The sequence below is a fragment of the Mustelus asterias genome, unplaced genomic scaffold (assembly GCF_964213995.1).
Source record: "Mustelus asterias unplaced genomic scaffold, sMusAst1.hap1.1 HAP1_SCAFFOLD_1489, whole genome shotgun sequence".
NCBI lineage: Eukaryota > Metazoa > Chordata > Chondrichthyes > Carcharhiniformes > Triakidae > Mustelus > Mustelus asterias.
Window position 1 is genome coordinate 63,636 of NW_027591434.1, and position 24,610 is coordinate 88,245.

The 24,610-nt window shown below is 47.2% G+C and overlaps 1 protein-coding gene across 1 annotated transcript in view; it reads right to left on the reverse strand.

Annotated features, from left to right (window-relative positions):
• Positions 1–10,026, reverse strand: part of ndufa10 (NADH:ubiquinone oxidoreductase subunit A10) — a 72,461-nt gene extending 62,435 nt beyond the window's left edge. Inside the window, exon 1 of the mRNA XM_078206405.1 lies at positions 9,908–10,026. Within this exon, the coding sequence (XP_078062531.1) occupies positions 9,908–9,994 (87 nt within the window). The 5' untranslated portion in view covers positions 9,995–10,026. The remainder of the gene's footprint in view (positions 1–9,907) is intronic.
• Positions 10,027–24,610: the final 14,584 nt, after the last annotated feature.

Sequence of the window (24,610 nt, forward strand, 5' to 3'; positions counted from 1 at the left end):
ACTTATTTCAGGTTAACACAGGGAGGATGAAGGGCATTGGTTACATTTATACATTGATGACTAATGGATGGTATGGGTACAATTAGTTTCATGTCTCGGCGATGGCCTAGTGGTATTATCACTGGACTACTATTTCAGAAACTCAGCTAATATTCTCGGGACCTGGGTTTGAAACCTGCCACAGCAGATGGTGGAATTTGAATTCAATTTTTTAATAATCTGGAATGAAGAATCTACTGATGACCATGAAACCATTGTCGATTGTCGTTAAAACTCATCTGGTTCACTAATGTCCTTAAGGGAAGGAGGTCTGCTGTCCTTACCTGGTCTGGCCTACACGTGACTCCAGAGCCACAGCAATGTGGTTGACTCTCAACTGCCCTCTGAAATGGCCGAGAAAGCCACTCAGTTCAAGGGCAACTAGGGATGGGCAATAAATGGGCAATGACACAGCTCACTGATGTCTTAAAAGAAAGCCTCAGCTCGATAGTGAAGATAGCAAAGAAGATGGAAGATTCCGGAAGATAAAACCTGGTTGTATTTTGAGAGTGACTAAAAAAAATTCTATAATTTTGTTAATGAGTGGGAACTGTATTTATCTAAACAGCAATCCATTAGAATCGTGTTTCATTCGGTTTGTTAATAGTTTAGTTAACCTGTTCACTCTTAGTTAGATAAATAAAATGTTACTTGTTCCTTTTACAGAGAGTTTCAGGGAGTTATTTTGATTGAACCACAAAAGGTTGCTGAAGAGCCGATCGTCCCACTTTACACTCACTTCAACAAACTACATAAGAACTAGGAGCAGGAGTAGGCCATCTGGCCCCTCGAGCCCTGCTCCGCCATTCAATAAGATCATGGCTGATCTTTTCGTGGACTCAGCTCCACTTACCCGCCTGCTCACCATAACCCTTAATTCCTTTACTGTTCAAAAACTTATCTATCCTTGCCTTAAAAACATTCAATGAGGTAGCCTCAACTGCTTTACTGGCAAGGAATTCCACAGATTCACAACCCTTTGTGTGTGAAGAGGTTCCTCCTCAACTCAGTCCTAAATCTGCTTCCCCTTATTTTGAGGTTATGCCCCGAGTTCTAGTTTCACCCGCCAGTGGAAACAACTATAAAGCAAGGGACTCCTCTTTGAGTGGTTGAGTGTTAGCTCACAGAGAGGGGATCAACCTCCCCCTTCACAACACAAGGCTGAATGGTTCTCACCGTTAGGCTGGACTTCAAACACATGCCCCTGAAGTGACAGGGCAGTGCGCGGATCCGTTTCTCGGTCTGGTCTTGGTTTATATTTCCAGGAACAATGTTCTGTAAATTTGATCTCCAAAACATGATATCAAGGAGCTCAAACGCAAACTCTAATCTCAGCGGTTGCTGTTGCATTGCAAGAGGCTGAGATGAGATGGGAAGAGAGTGGGAAGCCTCTGCCAATCCCGTGAAGTGTTGCTGTGATCAGCCAATATTGGATTTTAGTCGTGGCGTTGTCTCAAATTCGGACCACGTTGTGAAAATCGGAACACAGAGACAGCAACAAAAAGAAAATGGATAATGGGACAAAAGCAGACAATGCTGGAAAATCTCAGCAGGTCTGTCAGCATCTGTGTTGAGAGAGAATAGAGCCAAGTCTGATGACCCTTCGTCAGGATGTGGGGTGTAAAGAGTCAAGGTAGTTGTGGGAGTCAGTGGGCTTGTAATGGATACTAGTGGACAGTGTATCACCAGAAATGGAGACAGAGAGGTCAAGGAAGGGGAGAGAAGTGTCAGAGATGGACCATGTGAAGGTGATAGAGGGGTGGAAATTGGAAGCAAAATTGATAAATTTTTCCAGGTCCAGACGAGAGCGTAAAGAGTCACGGAAATAGTCTGCAATGTACCGATGGAAGAGTTGTAGGGGGGGGGGGGGGGGGGGGGGGGCGGAGTAGGACTGGAACAAGGAATGCTCCACATCACCCATAAAGAGACAGGCATAACTGGGACCCATGCGGGGGTACCCATTGCCACATCTTTTATTTGGAGGAAGTGAGATGGGTTAAAGGAGAAATGGTTGAGTGGGAGAACCAGTTCAGCCAGACGGAGGAGAGTGGTGGTGGATGGGGATTGTTCAGGCCTCTGTTTGAGGAAGAAGTGAAGAGCTCTCAGGCCATCCTGGTGGGGAAAGGAGGTATAGAGGGATTGACAGATAATGGGAGCTCGATTTCTTTCATCTCTCTCTGGCTATTGTTGCAAAGTTGGTGCTTGTAAAATTGGCTGTTAAAAGGTGGTATTTTTTTCAGTGCTTAGAAACTAAAAATTGCAAGAACACAGAGTGCCCAGAATGAAACATTTTTTATCTAAACGCCAAGCAGCAGGCTTGCCAAGGCAACAAACAGGCTTTCAAATTTTTTTTTAAAATTCAGCCAAGCAGTATAAATCAGCCACCAGCAACCTATAGGATTTAAATTTGATATGGTTTTGGAAACCAGGGTCCAATCCTATTGTAGGGGATGTTGATATGTCATCACAGGTATAAAAGAAGGCGGCAGTGGGACAATAAGCAGCGACAACAACTGTCCCCTGCCAGAGTAACAGCTTCATCCATGTCTTAGAGAAAACTCCATCTCGATAATGAAGGTACCAAAGAAGACAGAAGTTCCAGACAGGAGAAGCAACAGAGAAGGCCCAGAATATTCCGGAAGACACCAAACCTGGTTGTAATTTAGAGAGTGACTAAAATTCTATTCTTTTGTTAACGAGTGGGAATTGTATTTATCAGAACAACATTCCATTAGAATTGTGTTTTATTGGGTTTGTTAATAGTTTAGTTAACCTGTTCACTGTTAGATAAATAAATTGTTACTTGTTGATTTTACAGAGAGTGTTGGGTAGTTATTTTGATTTAACCACTGAAAGTTGCTGAAGAGCCAATCGTACTTTTTCTCACATTCACTCTAACAGATTATAAAACGAGGGACTCCTCTTTGAGTGATTAGGTGTCAGCTCTCGGTAGGGGGGGGATGCACCTCCACTTCATTAAAACTACGCACCACTTTCTGAAACATGGGCGTGGGACAGTTTCCACCCAGCGGTTGTTGGTTAAAGAGCCACCATCACTGCTGGAGGAAGAGAGCAGAGGATCAAGCAGTCGACAATGGAAGGCCAAAGAGATTGCGGAACCATGAGGCTGTATTGGCACGATGTCAACTGTACTGGTGCAGTGAAGTTTAAATGCGGGTTGCAGCAAAGCATGTAGCCCGTTTGCCCTTTGGGTGAGGAATTGATTGAATGGTGAAGAAGCTGGAATGTGACCCTTTGCTGGCAGGAGCCAAGGCTGGACAAGTGAGATAAGTGAGGTCATGGTCACCTGATGGCCAGTTGAGTGTGCATCATGTGATGTCCTGCATGACCACACACATTTAGCAGCAGTGGATATTAAACAAGCAGCAGTCCATTCAACAGCACGTCTGACTATTGACAAGATCATGTCTCATGACTCAGCCATCCCACAATGGGGACCAATCAGCCTTGTGACACTCCTGGGCATCAAATCCAGGGCAATGAATTTGCCCCCTGGTGGCCCAGTCAGCTGAACCCCATTCAAGGTGCTACCTAATAAACATCTTCAGCACAAGATGCTTATACTCACACACAGATCTGTCTGGCAAACCACAACGGGGTTTGCTCTGCTGAGTGTGACTTTTCAATCACCAGACAAGGTATCAATTCCGAATCTCTTTCAATTTCGCCGTTGACACAATGGTTAGCCCTGCTGCCTCACAGCGCCAGTGACCTGGGTTCGATTCCCAGCTTGGGTCACTGTGTGGAATCTGCACATTCTCCCCGTGTCTGCGTGGGTTTCCTCCGGGTGCTCCGGTTTCCTCCCACAGTCCGAAAGATGTGCTGGTTAGGGTGCATTGGCCATGCTAAATTCTCCCTCAGTGTACCCGAACAGGCGCCGGAGTGTGGCGACTAGGGGATTTTCAAAGTAACTTCATTGCAGTGTCAATGTAAGCCTACTTGTGATACTAATAAATAAACAAGTTTGGGGCAAATCATTGAGCATACATTCTCCCATTTCCATAGAAAGAATTAATGGGAACCTGAGGAGCAACTTTTTTACACAGAGGGTGTGACATGTGTGGAATGAGCTGCCGGAGGAAGTGGCTGAGGCGGGGAGATTGACAACATTTAAAAGGCATTTGGACAGATACATGGATAGGAAAGGTTCAGAGGGATGTGGGCTAAATGCAGGCTAATGGGGTCAGCTTAGATGGTCAGCATGGGCCAGTTTGGGCCGAAGGGCCTGTCTCATGCCATCGATTCTATGATTCTAAGATTTGCATTGCCTATCTCTCTGTTCATTTGGCCATTTCATTCTGTCTCCTTCTGTCAGTTCCCTGGCTGCTTTCTCAGACTTACTCTTTCAGATCTGGCCCTTTATCACAGTCCAGGAGTGTAGCTTGTTCACACACGACCCTTCTGAATCCAGACTGCTGACGTTGATTTGAAACTGTACCAATCCCTGGCTTGCCCCATTCAGAATGCAAACCCAGCATTCCACACAAGCTATCTACTTATTCAGCTTCCAGTCAATCCCTCATCCGCTTCCAAGTTTTAACGTCAGGTTTGGGTTAGTCTTCCATGGAGCACGTTAGCAAAGACATTCTTGAAGTCTCAGTGAGCTGTGTTGTGCATTAGCGGTTGATGACTGATGACAGTACGTGAAGGATTTTTCCACCCTCCCATCCACATTAACCTTTCTAATTTACAAAAGTGAATCACTTTCACATGACTGTTTAAAACCACTGGTAAGTAACTCAGCCTCTTGCCATTGACCACCTATGCACAATAAATAACAACGCTTTGTAGCTAGAACTCTGAGACTAATTAGAATCATAGAATCCCCACAGTGCAGAAGGAGGCCATTCAGCCCATCGAGTCTGCACCGACCACAATCCCACTCAGACCCTATCCCCATAACTCCATGCATTTACCCTAGCTAGTCCCCCTGACACTAAGGGGCAATTTAGCATGGCCAATTCACCTAACCCGCACATTTTTGGACTGTGGGAGGAAACCAGAGCATCCGGAGGAAACCCACGCAGAGAATGTGCAAATTCCACACAGACAGTGACCCAAGCCGAGAATTGAACCAGATCCCTGGCGCTGTGAGGCAGCAGGGCTAACCACTGTGCCACAGTGGCACCCATACAGAGAATGGAGACAGCGGCATAGGGATATTGTCACTGGATTAGTAATCCAGAGACCCAGGGTAAAGCTCTGGGGACCCAGGTTCGAATCCCACCACAGCGGATGGTGAAATTTAAATTCAATCAAAATCTGGAATTAAAAGTGCAATGGTGTCCATGAAATCATTGTCGATTGTCGGAAAAACCCATCTGGTTCACTAATGTCCTTGAGGGAAGGAAATCTGCCGTCCTTAGCTGGTCTGGCCAACATGTGACTCCAGAGCCACAGATTGGTTGACTCTCGACTGCCCTCTGAAATAGCCCAGTGAGACACTTTGTTAGAATTCCTACAGTGCAGAAGGAGGCCATTTGGCCCATTGCCCTGCACCGATTCTCTGACAGCGCATCTTACCCAGTCCTTATACCACCACATAATTACCTCGCTAATCTGCCTAATCTACATCTGACATGAAGGGGCAATTTAGCACAGCCAATCCCTCCAACCTGCACATCTTTGGACACTAAGGGGCAATTTAGCATGGCCAATCCACCTAACCTGGATAAGTGTGTGGTGATCCATTTTGGCAGATCCAATGGGATGAAGCAGCAATATAATATGAAGGGTACCATTCTTAGCAGTGTCGAGGATCAGAAGGACCTTGGGGTCCGGGTCCATAGGACTCTTAAATCGGCCTCGCAGGTGGAGGATGCGGTCAAGAAGGCGTACGGCGTACTGGCCTTCATTAATCGAGGGATTGAGTTTAGGAGTCGGGAGATAATGCTGCAGCTTTATAGGACCCTGGTTAGACCCCACTTGGAGTACTGCGCGCAGTTCTGGTCACCTCATTACAGGAAAGATGTTGAAGCCATTGAAAGGGTGCAGAGGAGATTTACAAGGATGTTGCCTGGATTGGGGGGCATGCCTTATGAGGATAGGTTGAGGGAGCTTGGTCTCTTCTCCCTGGAGAGACGAAGGATGAGAGGTGACCTGATAGAGGTTTACAAGATGTTGAGAGGTCTGGATAGGGTAGACTCTCAGAGGCTATTTCCAAGGGCTGAAATGGTTGCTACGAGAGGACACAGGTTTAAGGTGCTGGGGGGTAGATACAGAGGAGATGTCAGGGGTAAGTTTTTCACTCAGAGGGTGGTGGGTGAGTGGAATCGGCTGACGTCGGTGGTGGTGGAGGCAAACTCGTTGGGGTCTTTTAAGAGACTTCTGGATGAGTACATGGGATTTAATGGGATTGAGGGCTATAGATAGGCCTAGAGGTGGGGATGTGATCGGCGCAACTTGTGGGCCGAAGGGCCTGTTTGTGCTGTGGCTTTCTATGTTCTATGTTCTATGTTCTATCTTTGGACACTAAGGGGCAATTTAGCATGGCCAATCCACCTAACCTGCACATCTTTGGACACTAAGGGGCAATTTAGCATGGCCAATCCACCTAACCTGCACATCTTTGGACACTAAGGGGCAATTTAGCATGGCCAATTCACCATATGTATAGATCCCATGAATGAATTAAAAATAGCAGGGAAACGGGAGCGAGTTGGAGGAATGGCAGAGTTCTTGGAATGTTCCAGGTCTCAAAGAGGAGGAAGGAAAAAGAGTATTTTGAAAACTGCAGTGAAATCTCCGAATGAGACATTTGGAACCTTCATCTCTCTCCCTCGCTGTGAGGGAAGGACAAGAAAAGGTTCGGATTGGACACAATGTTATTGGAAATTTGCTTTCTTAATGGACACGGTCTCAAACTGATCATTGTTCTGTGTCAGGTCTGTGGCTCCGAGGTGGAGAGAATTACAGACCGCACTGGAGTCGGGGAAAAAAGGCATTTTGTTTGTAAATTTCAAATGGAATGAGACTGGGTAGCCTCTTCCATCGGTGCCCTGTCCCTGGGGCTGAGCACAGATCCAGATGGAATTTGAATCCTGATGCTGGCTGTCAAACTTTCAGTCAATCCGGCCTCCAGTGGACCCAGGTTCACAGCACAGAACACTCACTGTTCATTTCACTGTTGGGGAATTTATAAGGATGTGTCACACGGGTAAAGGACAATGCTGTGCTGCTGGGGGCAATGCTTCGGGAATACAGCAATGTAGAGGGGGCTTTCCTCTGTTACATTACATTGAGTTCCATTGTATTTACAGCAGAGCAGCAGGCCATTCAGCCCATCTGACTTGTGCCGCCATTTCAGACCCACACGAGTCTCTGTGTAGCTGGTTTCCCCTGAAGTATACCAATGCTATTCACCTATACCTGTCGAGGAGTGCTTGCTAATGACACTGAACCCCGTTATCAAAGACTTACGTATGTAGCCTTTATTTCTTCTGCGACCCTTGTGTCCAGTTGAGAAAATAGGTCCACTTGGACTGCGAGGTTCCAGTCACCCTTCATGTTACTAGTGGGAAGAACCTGTCATGTGATACTTAGAACATAGAACATAGAAAAGCTACAGCACAAACAGGCCCTTCGGCCCACAAGTTGCGCCGAACATGTCCCTACCTCCTAGGCTTACCTATAACCCTCTATCTTACTAACTTCCATGAACTTATCCAAAAGTCTCTTGAAAGACCCTATCGAATCCGCCTCCACCACCACTACCAGCAGCCGATTCCACGCACCCACCACCCTCTGAGTGACTTCTAGGAACATAGGAACAGGAAGAGGCTATTCAGCCCCTTGAACCTGGTCTGCCATTCAATAAGGTCAAGGCTGATGTGTGGCCTAACTCCATGTACCTGCCCTAGGCCCATATCCCACAATGCCCCAGCTTGTTAGAATCTTGGATTTTATAAATCATTGATGTAATCACAGGGCATGGATCAATTTATGCCAATCCACATTAGCCCTTAAGAAACTAGTGGTGAACTTCCTTCTTGAGTACACCTGAGTGTCTCGCTCAGCCGTCTCAGAGAGGCAGTTAAGAGTCAAACACATTGCTGTGGCTCTGGAGTCACATGTAGGCCAGACCGGGTAAGGACGGCAGATTTCCTTCCCTAAAGGACATCAGTGAACCAGATGGGTTTTTCTAACAATCGATGATCACTGTCACCATCAAACAATGGATCTCAAACAATGATGAGACAAAGTACAGGAATGAGATAGAGGATCTTTGATTTGATTTGATGTATTATTGTCACGTGTATTAATATACAGTGAAAAGTATTGTTTCTTGCGCGCTATACAAAGCATACCGTTCATAGAGAAGGAAACAAGAGAGTGCAGAATGTAGTGTTAGAGAGTCTAAAATAGTTAGAATGAAGTTTTAGAAGCATAGAACGAGAGTAAAAGATAGAATTAGAAGGTGAACTGGTGCGACAACAATAATCTCTCCCTCAATGTCAACAAAATGAAGGAGATTGTCATCAACTTCAGGAAGTGTAGTGGAGAACATGCCCCTGTCTACATCAATGGGGACAAAGTAGAAATGGTTGAAAGCTTCAGGTCTTTAGGTGTCCAGATCACCAACAACCTGTCCTGGTCCCCCCATGCTGACACTATAGTTAAGAAAACCCACCAACGCCTCTACTTTCTCAGAAGACTAAGGAAACTTGGCATGTCCACTACAACTCTCACCAGGTTTTACAGATGCACCATAGAAAGTATTCTTTCTGGTTGTATCACAGCTTGGTATGGTTCCTGCTCTGCCCAAGGCTGCAAGAAATTACAAAGGGTCGTGAATGTAGCCCAATCCATCACGCAAACCAGCCTCCCATCCATTGGCTCTGTCTACACTTCCCGCTGCCTCGGCAAAGCAGCCAGCATAATTAAGGATCCCACACACCCCGGACATTCTCTCTTCCATCTTCTTTTGTCAGGAAAAAGATACTAAAGTCTGAGGTCACGTACCGACCGACTCAAGAGGCTTCTTCCCTGCTGCCGTCAGACTTTTGAATGGACCTACTTCGCATTAAGTTGATCTTTCTCTACACCCTAGCTATGACTGTAACACTACATTCTGCACCCTCTCCTTTCTTTCTCTATGAATGGTATGCTTTGTCTGCATTGCATGAGAGAAACAATACTTTTCACTGTTTACATCTGGCAATAGTAAATTAAATCAAATCAAAATCAAATCATCAGTGACAGTTGCCTTTCATTTAATTAATTGAATTTAGATTCTGCGGCCACCAGGGTGGGATTTGGATACGTTGCTCAGAGTTCTGGATTCGTTGCCCAGTAACATCACCACTATAATACCATACTGCACAGGCCCATCAAAGGACACAGGAGAGTAATGAAGTGATCGAGCGAGTGGAATGATTGGATTATGGGAAACAATTGTCAACTGGCGCCTGACTCTCTACCTCTTTACTGACATTTAATGCTCACTTGGGCACTGATTGGCAGTGGGCGGGACTTCTGGCTACCATTGGAAGGAAGTCCCCCTCACGAGAGCTGTCAACCAGTCAGATTGGCCGACAGCTCCTCAACCCAGCCGGGCACGGCGCTGCAGTGGCCAGATGTGGTACTGCAGTGTTCTGCCTGGAGCTAAGGCCCCGGACCCTTGAAAAGGTAAGTCGCGGGGAGAACATGCAGACTCCACACAGACAGTCACCCAAGGTCGGAATTGAACCCGGGTCCCTGGCACCGTGAGGCAGCAGTGCTAACCACTGTGCTGCCCTTACGTTATGCTGCAACCCCTTCAATGCCCAGTTGCCACCTCAGTGTGTGAAGCGTCTTATCGATAGTCGTAATGGTAATGCTCATAGTAATCCGCTGCAGATGAAGTAACCCGTAATCTTGCAGAGCATGCAAGGTAGTCCCTTTCCAGTTGATTCAGGGAAGTCCTCCCTGCTATTGCTGGGACTTTATTGCACATGAAGACTTCTGTTTAGATTGATTGGACTGCACACTTCCTGCCTCGGGGTTGAGTCTTGTCTGACCTGTTGGAGACAGCTAATAACTCCACCAAGCTATGCCCTCAGAAACTGGGCTATAAACACAGTGGGAGGGGAGAATGCAAAGTGAATTGACTACGTGATACAAACATTCCTCACAAAAAGACAGTTACCAGGTTGCAACACAAAATAAATCCTTCAGTAAAGAAGCCACCACATATCAACTGACTGGAATACCTGTGTCAAATAACCCAGCCCCGAAGAGAATCAAAAATTACATTAAAGCTCCCCTGAAAGCCCTGGATGACAAGTGAACACATTACACATTAAAAATAGCGGGTTAGAAACAGAAAATGTTGTAAATATCCAGCAGGTAAGGCAGAATCTGTGGGGAAAGAGCAGTAATGTTTCAGATCAAAGACCGTTCTTCAGAATTGGATGCTTTTATAATGAAGCCTCAGCTCATGGTTCACTTCCATGGGAACACGGACACAAGAGGAGGCCATTCAGCCCTTCATGACTGCTCCGCCATTCAATAAGATCATGGCTAATCTGATTGTGGTTTCTGCTCTCAATAAAGACTGAGGTCACTAACCAACCGACTCAAGAACAGCTTCTTCCCTGCTGCCATCAGACTTTTGAATGGACTTACCTCGCATTAAGTTGATCTTTCTCTACACCCTAGCTATGACTGTAACACTACATTCTGCACTCTCTCCTTTCCTTCTCTATGAACGGTATGCTTTGTCTGCGCAAGGAATAATATTTTTCACTCTATGTTCATACATGTGACAATAATAAATCAAATCAAATATGGTGGCACGGTGGTTAGCACTGCTGCCTCACAGCGCCAGGGACCCGGGTTCAATTCCCGGCTTGAGTCACTGTCTGTATGGAGTTTGCACATTCTCCCCGTGTCTGCGTGGGTTTCCCCCAGATGCCCCGGTTTCCTCCCACAGTCCAACGATGTGCGGGTTAGGTGGATTGGCCATGCTAAATTGCCCCTTGGTGTCGGGGGGGGGGGCGGGGGGGTGTAGATATGGTAAATGCATGGGGTTACGGAGATAAGGCCTGGGAGGGATTGTGGTCAGTGCAGACCCGATGGGCTGAATGGCCTCCTTCTGCACTGTAGGGATTCTATGGATTCTATGGACCCAGGTTCATTTCCCAGTTTTGGGTGACTGTGCGGAGTTTGCACGTTCTCCCCGTGTCTGCGTGGGTTTCCTCCGGGTGCTCCGGTTTCCTCCCACACAGCAAAGATGTGCAGGTTAGGTGGATTGGCCATGCTAAATTGCCCCTTAGTTTCAGAGGGATTAGCAGGGTAAATATGTGGGGTCATAGGGATGGGGCTTGGGTGGGATTATTGTCAGTGCAGGCTCGATGGGCCGAATGGCCTCCTTCTGCACTGTAGGGATTCTGATTCTAAACAGAGGGAGTGACAATACCTCTCGGTGGCTGTAGGTGGCGAACAACAGTCACTATCCCATTCCCCACACGTACCTGTGAGGGAGCAGGTTCGCACAGGATAAACAATCCTCATCAGCCTCCCAGCAGGGAATTAGTGACAGTGTGTGTGTGTGTGTGTGGGGATCCAGGAAAATGACCCCCCACATTGTTCCTGAAGATGCTGTTTAGAGCGAGGGAGGGTTTCACTTCCTGACTCATTCCGGAATTGAGATTAGATACCTGGCTGAAATCCAAATGACTCATCTATTCTCAGCGCAGATATTCAAGCTGATAAGTGGGAGAGTTTTTAATTGAGAAAGGCTTGCTCTGGGCCCAGTGTCTCCGATCAGTAAGAGCAGACCAGTTCTCTGATCCAATCCTTCATCATTAAGGAAGTGTTGTGTATTTACGAGTCGATGCTTTTTGAGACTGGGAATAATGTCGCTAATCGTTATTGTGGAAACTACTCGCTGCGGAGTGCGTAAATCTTTTGCCACCTGCAAACCAGACAAACAGGCTTGTAACATCACACCACTCATCACCTGACTCTGTCGTCCCTCAGCCCCGACGTTGGAGCTGTGCCACATTCGAGCCCGTGCAATCTCACAGTCCTGCTTTCTGTGTACGATGGGAAGGACGTGGTCCACTCTGGAACAATACATTCACAGAATCAGAATCACACGCCAGAAATCATGGCCGGAATTCTCCAGCTGTTCACGCCAGCGGGATTTTCCAGTCCTGCCGACAGCACACTCCCGCCCGTGGGTTTCCTGCCGGCCTAGGGTGATATCAATGGGAATTCCCATTGACAGCAGCGGGACTGGAGAATCCCACTGCTTACAAAGAGCCCCCTCCCGCCGGCTGGAAATACGCAATTGGGAAGGCTGGAGAATCTCACCCCAGCTTCTGGTCTCTTCACAAGAGATTGTAGTCTTCTGAGCGGCAATGGAGGTGATGGCGGAGAGGGGGTACTTCTGCATCTCTAATTGCCCCCAGCCTAATTCCCCCCTCCCACCACTGTTGTATGCAGGGTGCACTAGGACCCTGCAGATTCCACTCAATCAATGCTCTTGTCAAGTATGTTTTACCCAGGTGCTGAAGCAAGTTACTGGCAAATAATTAGAAACACCCGTCAGTTCAACCAACGCAACTTTATCTCAGACAATTTTAAGGTAGGATAGCGCACTTTAATTCCCAGAATTCTTACTCTAACAATCCACCTTAACTGCCCGTTTCACTAGAATACAAATACTTCCCAGATCCTGCTTCCTTGCTGATTTGCTGGTTCCAATTGTCTGATTCCTGCAACCTGTTAGTGTCGATCTCGCTCTCTGTCTCTGCTCTTTGGTCTGAGTCTCTCTCTCTCTCAGCGTAGAAGGTGAGCTGCTTGTGTCTTCACCCTGTCCAGCCATGCCTCAGGGTGGGTGGAGAGGGAGGGTCTTCCCTTATCCTGCTCGAACTAGGGGTAACCTTTCTGGTTACCTTCCAGAACTTTCCGGTGGCTTTGGCCAATCAAGGCATCTTGACTTGATTAGTTTTGCCACTTTGTTAATGGGTTACAATGTCCATTCCTGGTTTGCTGGGTCCTGGTGTCTGAATGTCTCCTGTTTTGGGTCAGAATGTGTATTTGCTCCGATGCTGTTATTAATTTTGTCTAATGCAGTATCTAAAGATACTTGTTTCAACAATGAGGGTCTGATTATTTCCTAAATGTACTCAGGTGAGTTCCTGACTTTTATCAAGTCGCTACAGGGGATATAGGGGGTAGGACTGATTCTGTGTCTTATGTCTCCGGTATTAACATAGAACATAGAACATAGAAAGCCACAGCACAAACAGGCCCTTCGGCCCACAAGTTGCGCCGATCACATCCCCACCTCTAGGCCTATCTATAGCCCTCAATCCCATTAAATCCCATGTACTCATCCAGAAGTCTCTTAAAAGACCCCAACGAGTTTGCCTCCACCACCACCGACGTCAGCCTATTCCACTCACCCACCACCCTCTGAGTGAAAAACTTACCCCTGACATCCCCCCTGTACCTACCCCCCAGCACCTTAAACCTGTGTCCTCTCGTAGCAACCATTTCAGCCCTTGGAAATAGCCTCTGAGAGTCCACCCTATCCAGACCCCTCAACATCTTGTAAACCTCTATCAGGTCACCTCTCATCCTTCGTCTCTCCAGGGAGAAGAGACCAAGCTCCCTCAACCTATCCTCATAAGGCATGCCCCCCAATCCAGGCAACATCCTTGTAAATCTCCTCTGCACCCTTTCAATGGCTTCAACATCTTTCCTGTAATGAGGTGACCAGAACTGCGCGCAGTACTCCAAGTGGGGTCTAACCAGGGTCCTATAAAGCTGCAGCATTATCTCCCGACTCCTAAACTCAATCCCTCGATTAATGAAGGCTAGTACGCCATACGCCTTCTTGACCGCATCCTCCACCTGCGAGGCCGATTTAAGAGTCCTATGGACCCGGACCCCAAGGTCCCTCTGATCCTCTACACTGCTAAGAATGGTACCCTTCATTTTATACTGCTGCTCCATCCCATTGGATCTGCCAAAATGGATCACTACACACTTATCCGGGTTGAAGTCCATCTGCCACTTCTCCGCCCAGTCCTGCATTCTATCTATGTCTCGCTGCAACTTCTGACATCCCTCCAAACTATCCACAACACCACCTACCTTGGTGTCGTCAGCAAACTTACCAACCCATCCCTCCACTTCCTCATCCAGGTCATTTATGAAAATGACAAACAGCAAGGGTCCCAGAACAGATCCCTGGGGCACTCCACTGGTCACTGACCTCCATGCAGAGAAAGACCCCTCCACAGCCACTCTCTGCCTTCTGCAGGCAAGCCAGTTCTGGATCGACAAGGCAACAGCCCCTTGGATCCCATGCCCTCTCACTTTCTCAAGAAGTCTTGCATGGGGGACCTTATCGAACGCTTTGCTGAAGTCCATATAGACCACATCCACCGCTCTTCCTTCGTCAATGTGCTTGGTCACATTTTCAAAGAACTCAACCAGGCTCGTAAGGCACGACCTGCCCTTGACAAAGCCGTGCTGACTACTTTTGATCATACTAAACTTCTCTAGATGATCATAAATCCTGTCTCTCAGGATCCTCTCCATCAACTTACCAACCACTGAGGTTAGACTCACCGGTCGGTAATTTCCCGGGCTGTCCCTGTTCCCTTTCTTGAATATAGGGACCACATCCGCAATCCTCCAATCCTCCGGAACCTCTCCCGTCTCCATCGACGATGCAAAGATCATCGCCAAAGGCTCCGCAATCTCCTCCCTCGCCTCCCACAGTAACCTGGGGTACATCCCATCCGGTCCCGGCGACTTACCAACCTTGATGCCATTCAATAGTTCCAACACATCCTCTTTCTTTATGTCCACATGCTCGATCCTTTCTGTCCTCCGCAATCCAGCAGTACAACCACCCAGATCCCTTTCCACCGTGAATACCGAGGTAAAGTATTCATTAAGCAGTGTAGAGAGTTCCCAGCATGCTGCGATGTATTGGCCAACTTTCTGCTGGTCAGTTTCATATAATTATTCCAGGCCCGCTCTGCCACCTTCATCCACCTTCCGCTTTCCCCCTTCATCCACTTCGCTCATCGGCTGATGAATCTTTAAATTCTCTGGATGTTCAATCACTAGCAGCCTTCATCCACTCCCAAAACCACCCCCCCCCCACTTCATCCACGCCATCCTCTCACCTACCACATCCCTCACTCTGGCCCCCTTACCCAGCCCCCACTCCATCGCAACATAAGAAATCTGAGCAGGCGTAGGCCATTCAGCCCCTCAAACTTTCCCCGCCATTCAATCAGATTTTGGCTGGTCTGAGAGTGATAGCGGTTTACAGCATGGAAACAGGCCCTTCGGCCCAACTTGTTCATGCCGCCCTTTTTTAAAAGAACCGTCAATTCCACCTTTCCACTCGACCCCCATGTCGCATAATTCCCTTTTTGCCCAAACCTCTCACCATAGAAAGCATTCTTTCTGGTTGTATCACAGCTTGGTATGGTTCCTGCTCTGCCCAAGACCGCAAGAAACTACAAAAGGTCATGAATGTAGCCCAGTCCCATCACGCAAACCAACCTCCCATCCACTGACTCTGTCTACACTTCCCGCTGCCTCGGCAAAGCAGCCGGCATAATTAAGGATCCCACGCACCCCGGACATTCTCTCTTCCACCTTCTTCCGTCGGGAAAAAGATGCAAAAGTCTGAGGTCACGTACCGACCGACTCAAGAACAGCTTCTTCCCTGCTGCTGTCAGACTTTTGAATGGACATACCTCGCATTAAGTTGATCTTTCTCTACACCCTAGCTATGACTGTAACACCACATTCTGCACCCTCTTGTTTCCTTCTCTATGAATGGTATGCTTTGTCTGTATCGCACGCAAGAAACAATACTTTTCACTGTATGTTAATACTTGTGACAATAATAAATCAAATCAAAAATTCATTGATCTCATTCTTCAATGTACTCAGTGACTGAATATCCAGGGTAGAGAATTTAAAGATTCATTAGCTGGTGAGGGAAGACTTTTCTTGGATATTACTGAAAATAGTGATGTGTTGTTGAAGCTTTTCTTCTGGCACTCATCAGGACAAACACAAGAATACCAAATTTCCAACAGTCACAATTTATTCTACAGGAGAAAAGGGTGCTGATTGGTTGGCAAGTCTATTCGTATTGGTGTTGCCATGGAGAAAGCAATAGGGAACGACAGGCACCCCAAGTTCCGGGTAACTCAAAACAGGAGCAAGGCTTGTACATTTTGTTACATATTTTGTTCAAGAAATTTCTCCTCATCTCTGTCCTAAGTGGCCAATCCATTTCTTCTGTGACTGTAACTCTCCCCCAGCTCAATCTCCGACGTCCCCCGCCTCCCCCCCCCCCCCCCCCCCCCCCCCACCCCCGGCCCCCCTCAAACTCCAATTTGGAAACACTTGACTGCACCCAAGAAGAGTCCCAAAATTATCGACTGAACATCATAGTGTAGATTCAGAAAGAATGTTCTTGTTGGTGGGGGGAGTCCAGAACTAGGGGTCGTAGTTTGAGGATAAGGGGTAAACCTTTTAGGACTGAGGTGAGGAGAAATTTCTTCACCCAGAGGGTGGTGAATGTGTGGAATTCACTCCCACAGAAAGTAGTTAAGACCAAAATGTGTGATTTCAAGAAGAAATTAGATATAGCTCTTGGGACTGAAGGGATCAAGAGATATGGGGGAAAGGGGGGGATCAGGATATTGAATTTGATGATCAGCCATGATCAAAATGAATGGTGGAGCAGGCTCGAAGGGCCTAATGGCCTACTCCTGCTTCTATTTTGATTTGATTTGATTTATTATTGTCACATGTATTGGGATACAGTGAAAAGTATTGTTTCTTGCACACTATATAGACAAAGCATACTGTTCATAGAGAAGGAAAGGAGAGAGTGCAGAATGTAGTGTTACAGTCATAGCTAGGGTGTAGAGAAAGATCAACTTCATACAAAGTAGGTCCATTCAAAAGTCTGACAGCAGCAGGGAAGAAGCTGTTCTTGAGTCGGTTAGTGCGTGTTCTCAGACTTTTGTATCTTTTTCCCGATGGAAGAAGGTGGAAGAGAGAATGTCCGGGGTGTGTGGGGTCCTTAATTATGCTGGCTGCTTTGTCGAGGCAGCAGGAAGTGTAGACAGAGTCAATGGATGGGAGTTTCTGTAAAAAGGAGGGAGCATATCGAAGGACGGTAAACCAGTTTCATTTCTCGGCCTTTTGGCTAAGATCAAGCGTCAGATCGATTCCAAGATGGGGGGGGCAATGCCTCATCCTGTCAACTTGGATCTTGTTTGTCTTTCTCGTGGGGACCATGAGTTGGATTCAGTTTGAATTTGGCAAGCGGGGAGATGGATTCGGGTGTGCCCAGTCCACTCTGAACATTGGCTTTGTAACTCAAAATAAAAGAAAAAAGTTTGAGTATTTTGACAATGGAAGTTTGGAAACATCAGATTGAATGTCGCTTTGTGTCACTGAACTTCCTCCCAACATCTATTATTTTAAATGTGATACAGGGTAATAGCAGATTCTGCAGACACATTGCAATGACTTCCTCGTAATGCACTCCCCTCTCTGTCCCTTGCCACTGCATAACTGGAGGATGTGCAGACGGGGAGATAGTGTCAGTTAATTGTCATGGGAATTATCCAAACCTCCACCAGCGCCAGTAAGAAATTGCATTTATATATCTTGCGTAACTCAGGGAAAGGTCCCATGGGTGATCGGGTAACAACTGACACCCAGATGAGGAAGGAGACATTAGGGCGGGTTACCAAATCTTTTAAGCGTGGGCTCAAAAGCAGAGGGAGAGGCAGGGAAGTTTCAGGAGGGAACTCCAGGCCATTGTCAGTTGGTAACGCACCCGTCTTTGGATCACAAGGGTTCAAATCCTTGGGTGGCAAACTCTACACTGACAATTCCACTGCAGGAGTGCCACACTGCCAGAGTTGCTGTCTTTCAGATGATATGTCAGACTGGAGTTGTATTCGTCTACTTGGCTGGAGTTAGAAGATTTCTTGGCACAGTTTAAGGAGCAATTATTCTTGATATCCTTGCCCATATTTATCCCTCAATCAACATCATCTTGAAGCTGTGTAGCTATGAGGTTGTCATGATGTTATGGTTCAGTCAGAAACTCCAAAGTGTTTTATGAAGCCCGCCTGGATCATAAGTTTTGCCTCTTGATTTTGGCAAGGATAAGCATGATAGGTTTCACTTCAGGTATGATTCAAGTGACCCACTAGGGAGCTTTTACCAAACAAAGTTTATTTAAGAATATAGTTAACATGTATAGTAAGAAAATTAGCAAGAACTCTTATCAATTACAAACAAGAAACAAAACAACCAGTATGATGTATAACCCTTAACAAATATATCTAATGTCAAACCAACATCCCATAGACAAAAGACCCTTTTCACAGGTTTAACACAGCAAAGACCAATGCTCACGTGATACTGGACTTGTGTCCTTTAGTTGAAGTTTGCAGTTCTCTGGATAGACTCAGAACTGTTTGAAGTCAGAACAGCTTCTCAAAACACCAGGGACTCTGGGCAAGTCACCAGCAGCTGATTCCCCCCTTCAGAAAGGCAAGACCTTGCTTTCAGATAACCAGCAGAATCTCCAAAACCAGGGAGAGAGAGACTTCTTTTCAGCTTGATGCCCCTTCTAAAGCTCAAACTAAACAGCAGCTCAAACTGAAAATGAAAGAACTGCTGTGACCTGACCTGCCAATCAGTTTTTCTCCTAATAATGCAGAGTTATAAACATCCCAGTAAAACATCCCCATTTAAGCAGCAGTAAAAATACTCTTGTAGACAGCCCGGCAACAATGAGAAAAATAAACGGAAAAGATTTGCTTGCAACTGCAGAGTAAAACATTTCTTAAAGGTACACTAACGCCACAATGGGCATGTGTGGTGTGTCGTGCCCAGGATGGCATCCTCATGCAGCTCGTCTGATTCCTCGCCCTCCTCGGAGTCACCTCCTTCCAAGTCCTCCTCATCTGAGGAGACGTCTAGCCCCTCGGTTCCCGCCCTTTGCAGCACGAGGTTGGGCAGAGCATATTGAATGGATTATTGGGTCACCAGCAGTTGCTGTTTGTGTCAGTTTGCTGCGTTTCCTACCTTGTGACAGGGACTGCCTTTCAAACAGTGCTTCACTGGCGATAAAGCACTTTGCAATGTTGGGTGGTCATGAAAGGCGCTATATAAATGCAAGTCTTCCTTTTTTTGTAGGGCTGGGGAAGAAAAAGAATATCTTGAATATTGTAATAAATCCTCGGAGGCAGAAGTCCCTTCACCCAAATCCTTTTATTTACAAGTCTGACGACAGCATACAGAGTGCTTTTAGTTAGCAGTCTACACTAACAGTGATGTGGAGATGCCAGCGTTGGACTGCGGTGAACACAGTAAGAAGTCTCACAACACCAGGTTAAAGTCAAACAGGATTATTTGGTAGCACAAGCCACTAGCTTTCAGAGCACTGCCCCTTCTTCAGGTGAGTGGGATTTCAGTTCACAAACAGGGCATATAAAGACACAAACTCAATTTACAAAATAATGGTTGGAATGCAAGTCAAGACGATAAATGTGAGGTGAGGAGAGTAATGGGCTGTCATCCTGATCCCACGCTGCACTGTCTGAGTGAGTGGTGGAGGTAGATTCAGTTGAGGGACTGTCTGAGTGAGTGATGGAGGTAGATTTAGTCATGGGACTGTCTGAGTGAGTGGTGGAGGTAGATTCAATTGATGGACTGTCTGAGTGGTGGAGGTAGATTCAGTCGAGGGACTGTCTGAGTGAGTGGTGGAGGTAGATTCAGTCGTGGGACTGTCTGAGTGAGTGGTGGAGGTAGATTCAATTGAGGGACTGTCTGAGTGAGTGGTGGAGGTAGATTCAGTCGAGGGACTGTCTGAGTGAGTGGTGGAGGTAGATTCAATTGATGGACTGTCTGAGTGAGTGGTGGAGGTAGATTCAATTGAGGGACTGTCTGAGTGAGTGGTGGAGGTAGATTCAATTGAGGGACTGTCTGAGTGAGTGGTGGAGGTAGATTTAGTCGAGGGACTGTCTGAGTGAGTGGTGGAGGTAGATTTAGTCGAGGGACTGTCTGAGTGAGTGGTGGAAGTAGATTCAATTGATGGACTGTCTGAGTGAGTGGTGGAAGTAGATTCAATTGAGGGACTGTCTGAGTGAGTGGTGGAGGTAGATTCAATTGAGGGACTGTCTGAGTGAGTGGTGGAGGTAGATTTAGTCGAGGGACTGTCTGAGTGAGTGGTGGAGGTAGATTTAGTCGAGGGACTGTCTGAGTGAGTGGTGGAGGTAGATTTAGTCGAGGGACTGTCTGAGTGAGTGGTGGAAGTAGATTCAATTGAGGGACTGTCTGAGTGAGTGGTGGAGGTAGATTCAATTGATGGACTGTCTGAGTGAGTGGTGGAGGTAGATTCAATTGAGGGACTGTCTGAGTGAGTGGTGGAGGTAGATTCAATTGAGGGACTGTCTGAGTGAGTGGTGGAGGTAGATTTAATCGAGGGACTGTCTGAGTGAGTGGTGGAGGTAGATTTAGTCGAGGGACTGTCTGAGTGAGTGGTGGAAGTAGATTCAGTCGAGGGACTGTCTGAGTGAGTGGTGGAGGTAGATTCAGTCGTGGGACTGTCTGAGTGAGTGGTGGAGGTAGATTCAATTGAGGGACTGTCTGAGTGAGTGGTGGAGGTAGATTCAGTCGTGGGACTGTCTGAGTGAGTGGTGGAGGTAGATTCAATTGATGGACTGTCTGAGTGAGTGGTGGAGGTAGATTCAATTGAGGGACTGTCTGAGTGAGTGGTGGAGGTAGATTCAATTGAGGGACTGTCTGAGTGAGTGGTGGAGGTAGATTTAGTCGAGGGACTGTCTGAGTGAGTGGTGGAGGTAGATTTAGTCGAGGGACTGTCTGAGTGAGTGGTGGAAGTAGATTCAATTGATGGATTGTCTGAGTGAGTGGTGGAAGTAGATTCAATTGAGGGACTGTCTGAGTGAGTGGTGGAGGTAGATTCAATTGAGGGACTGTCTGAGTGAGTGGTGGAGGTCGATTTAGTCGAGGGACTGTCTGAGTGAGTGGTGGAGGTAGATTTAGTCGAGGGACTGTCTGAGTGAGTGGTGGAGGTAGATTTAGTCGAGGGACTGTCTGAGTGAGTGGTGGAAGTAGATTCAATTGAGGGACTGTCTGAGTGAGTGGTGGAGGTAGATTCAATTGATGGACTGTCTGAGTGAGTGGTGGAGGTAGATTCAATTGAGGGACTGTCTGAGTGAGTGGTGGAGGTAGATTTAGTCGAGGGACTGTCTGAGTGAGTGGTGGAGGTAGATTTAGTCGAGGGACTGTCTGAGTGAGTGGTGGAAGTAGATTCAATTGATGGACTGTCTGAGTGAGTGGTGGAAGTAGATTCAATTGAGGGACTGTCTGAGTGAGTGGTGGAGGTAGATTCAATTGAGGGACTGTCTGAGTGAGTGGTGGAGGTAGATTTAGTCGAGGGACTGTCTGAGTGAGTGGTGGAGGTAGATTTAGTCGAGGGACTGTCTGAGTGAGTGGTGGAGGTAGATTTAGTCGAGGGACTGTCTGAGTGAGTGGTGGAAGTAGATTCAATTGATGGACTGTCTGAGTGAGTGGTGGAGGTAGATTCAATTGAGGGACTGTCTGAGTGAGTGGTGGAGGTAGATTTAGTCGAGGGACTGTCTGAGTGAGTGGTGGAGGTAGATTTAGTCGAGGGACTGTCTGAGTGAGTGGTGGAGGTAGATTTAGTCGAGGGACTGTCTGAGTGAGTGGTGGAGGTAGATTCAATTGAGGGACTGTCTGAGTGAGTGGTGGAGGTAGATTCAATTGAGGGACTGTCTGAGTGAGTGGTGGAGGTAGATTTAGTCGAGGGATTGTCTGAGTGAGTGGTGGAGGTAGATTCAATTGAGGGACTGTCGGAGTGAGTGGTGGAGGTAGATTCAATTGAGGGACTGTCTGAGTGAGTGGTGGAGGTAGATTTAGTCGAAGGACTGTCTGAGTGAGTGGTGGAAGTAGATTCAGTCGTGACTTTCACCGAGAATTGGATCTCGACCCCGCGGGTGGGAACTTGCAAAGGCCACAGGGAAAGTGGGGGGGGGAACAACTAAACTGCTCTTCCTGAGAGCAGGCCTGAAGTCAGTGGGCTGAATGGTCTTTTTGTGTGCTGTGACTATTCGGTGATGCAGTGAACCCTGACCCCTGAAGAACTAATGAACTTGGAGGCTTGGAGGTTGATGGCTGGAAACCTATTTCTAAGCTGACTGGAGTCAGAAGGCAAGGTGAAGCAGGGTTTGGTTGTACAGTTCAGAGCCCACACTAGATGGTGCTATTACCTGATGGAGTGTCTGAGTTTCACACTGCATCCTGAGTTAGCTCGCTTTAGACCCAGCTCTCACTCGGCCTGCTGATGGTTTACCCGCTGTGTTTAGTGGTCAGTGTAAACTGAAAAAGACGAGTGTATCCAGTATATTGCTGAAATAACCGAGTGATCTCCACTTAGCCACTGAGATCCCCTTTGATATCAAAACTGCACCCAGAATCTCACCACAAGAAAATCACACTTAAACAGGTACAAACAACTGATAGAAAACCTGACATTGTCTGAATTCAACAGCTCATTCTAAATTGCTAAATGTGAAACACAGAAACCCCACAGTGCTGAAGGAGGCCATTCGGCCCATCGAGTCTGCACCAACCACAATCCCACCCAGACCCTATCCCCGTACCCCTGCTAATCACCCTGACACTAGGGGCAATTTAGCATGGCCAATCCACCTAACCTACACATCTTTGAACTATGGGAGGAAACTGGAGCACCCGGAGGAAACAAAGTAATGCTTATTTATTAGTGTCACAAGTAGGCTTACATTAACACTGCAATGAAGTTACTGTGAGAATCCCCTAGTCGCCACACTCCGGCGCCTGTTCGGGTACACTGAGGGAGAATTTAGCACGGCCGATGCACCCTAACCAGCGCGTCTTTCAGACTGTGGGAGGAAACCGGAGCACCCGGGAGGAAACCCACACAGACATGGGGAGAAAGTGCAGACTCCACATAGACAGTGACCCAAGTCAGGAAGCGAACCCGGGTCCCTGGTGCTGTGAGGCAGCAGTGCTAACCACTGTGTCACTGTGCCACCCCTATACTGCCCATAACAGACAGCACTCTGAATAATCTCACCTTTGTAATGGGAACATGGTTAGATATATTTTCTTTTCCGCACCCAGAATCTCACCGCAAGAAAATCACACTTAAACAGGTACAAACAACTGATAGAAAACCTGACATTGTCTGAATTCAACAGCTCATTCTAAATTGCTAAATGTGAAACTCGGAAACCCCACAGTGCTGAAGGAGGCCATTCGGCCCATCGAGTCTGTGGTGGGATATAGGTGTCACTATCATTTGTAACCCATCTCTAACTGCCCTTGAACTGAGAGGTTGCTGCGGGGGTCAGTTAAGAGTCAACCACATTGGATGTGGCTCTGGAGTCACATGTAGGCCCGATTGGGTAAAGACGGCAGATTTCCTTCCCTAAAGGACATTAGTGAACCAGATGGATTTTTACAACAATGAAAGTTTCGTGGTGACTATCACTGAGACAAGCTTTCAATTCCAGTTTTTATTAATTGAATTTAAATTCCAGCAGCTGCCATGGTGGGATTCGAACCCAGGTCTCCAGAGCATTACCCTGGGCTCGCGATTACTCGTGCAGTGACATGAGGGTTACATTATCTTGTCCCCCAACGTAGGAGCATAAACAGGGTGTGTGTAAGTGGTGGGGGCTTGAAATAACTCCTCAGAGGCCAGTGTCCCTCACCATATTCCCTTTATTTACAAACTCAGTTCCACTCCCAGATTGCTTCAGGTACAGAGTCAGAATCCGGAGTGCCAGCGGACCTGACACTCCTCATTATATATACACAGATGAGACTTCCTGAGTGGGCAGGGAATCATTGTTCAATCAGGGAGCTCATACTCCAATAGACCAACTTCATGGGCCTTGCTGAGATCCTTACGGGACTGTTACAACTTTCTCGAAACAATTATTCTGGACAAGTACAGGACAGTAGAGCAGAAGAGTAGATCAGAACTGCAGACCAGAGTAGTAGATTAGGGATCCCAGTCTCTACTGAGTTGACTGATCTCAGCTGATTGGGTCCCCATTCTTGTCCCTGGGTTATGGGGTGGAAAACCACTCCGTGTTTCTCTTCACTGTTGCTCACTCTGCAGCGCCTCCTTCTGCGAGTCAGTGCGCTGCCTCTGGTCGGTGTGGCAGCGGTGCCCTTGGCGCACTCTGCCCAGCCTCCACTTGGGAGAGTGGCCACTCGATCCAGCCAACGCAGGGCTTGGAGGGTGGGGCGGGTGGGGGGGCGGGTCATGGAAGTGGACCTCACCCAGATGCCAACCGCTTCAGGACTAGAGGGAGAAGGGGGGGTTGGGAGAAACTCCAACGGAAGAGAAAACAAAATGCCCCATCAATTTCAGTTATTCCACTGGAAGGAAATGTGTCGACTCAGAAAGCAATGGGTATGAAAACAATTGGTGTAGAAATGGGTGAGAGAG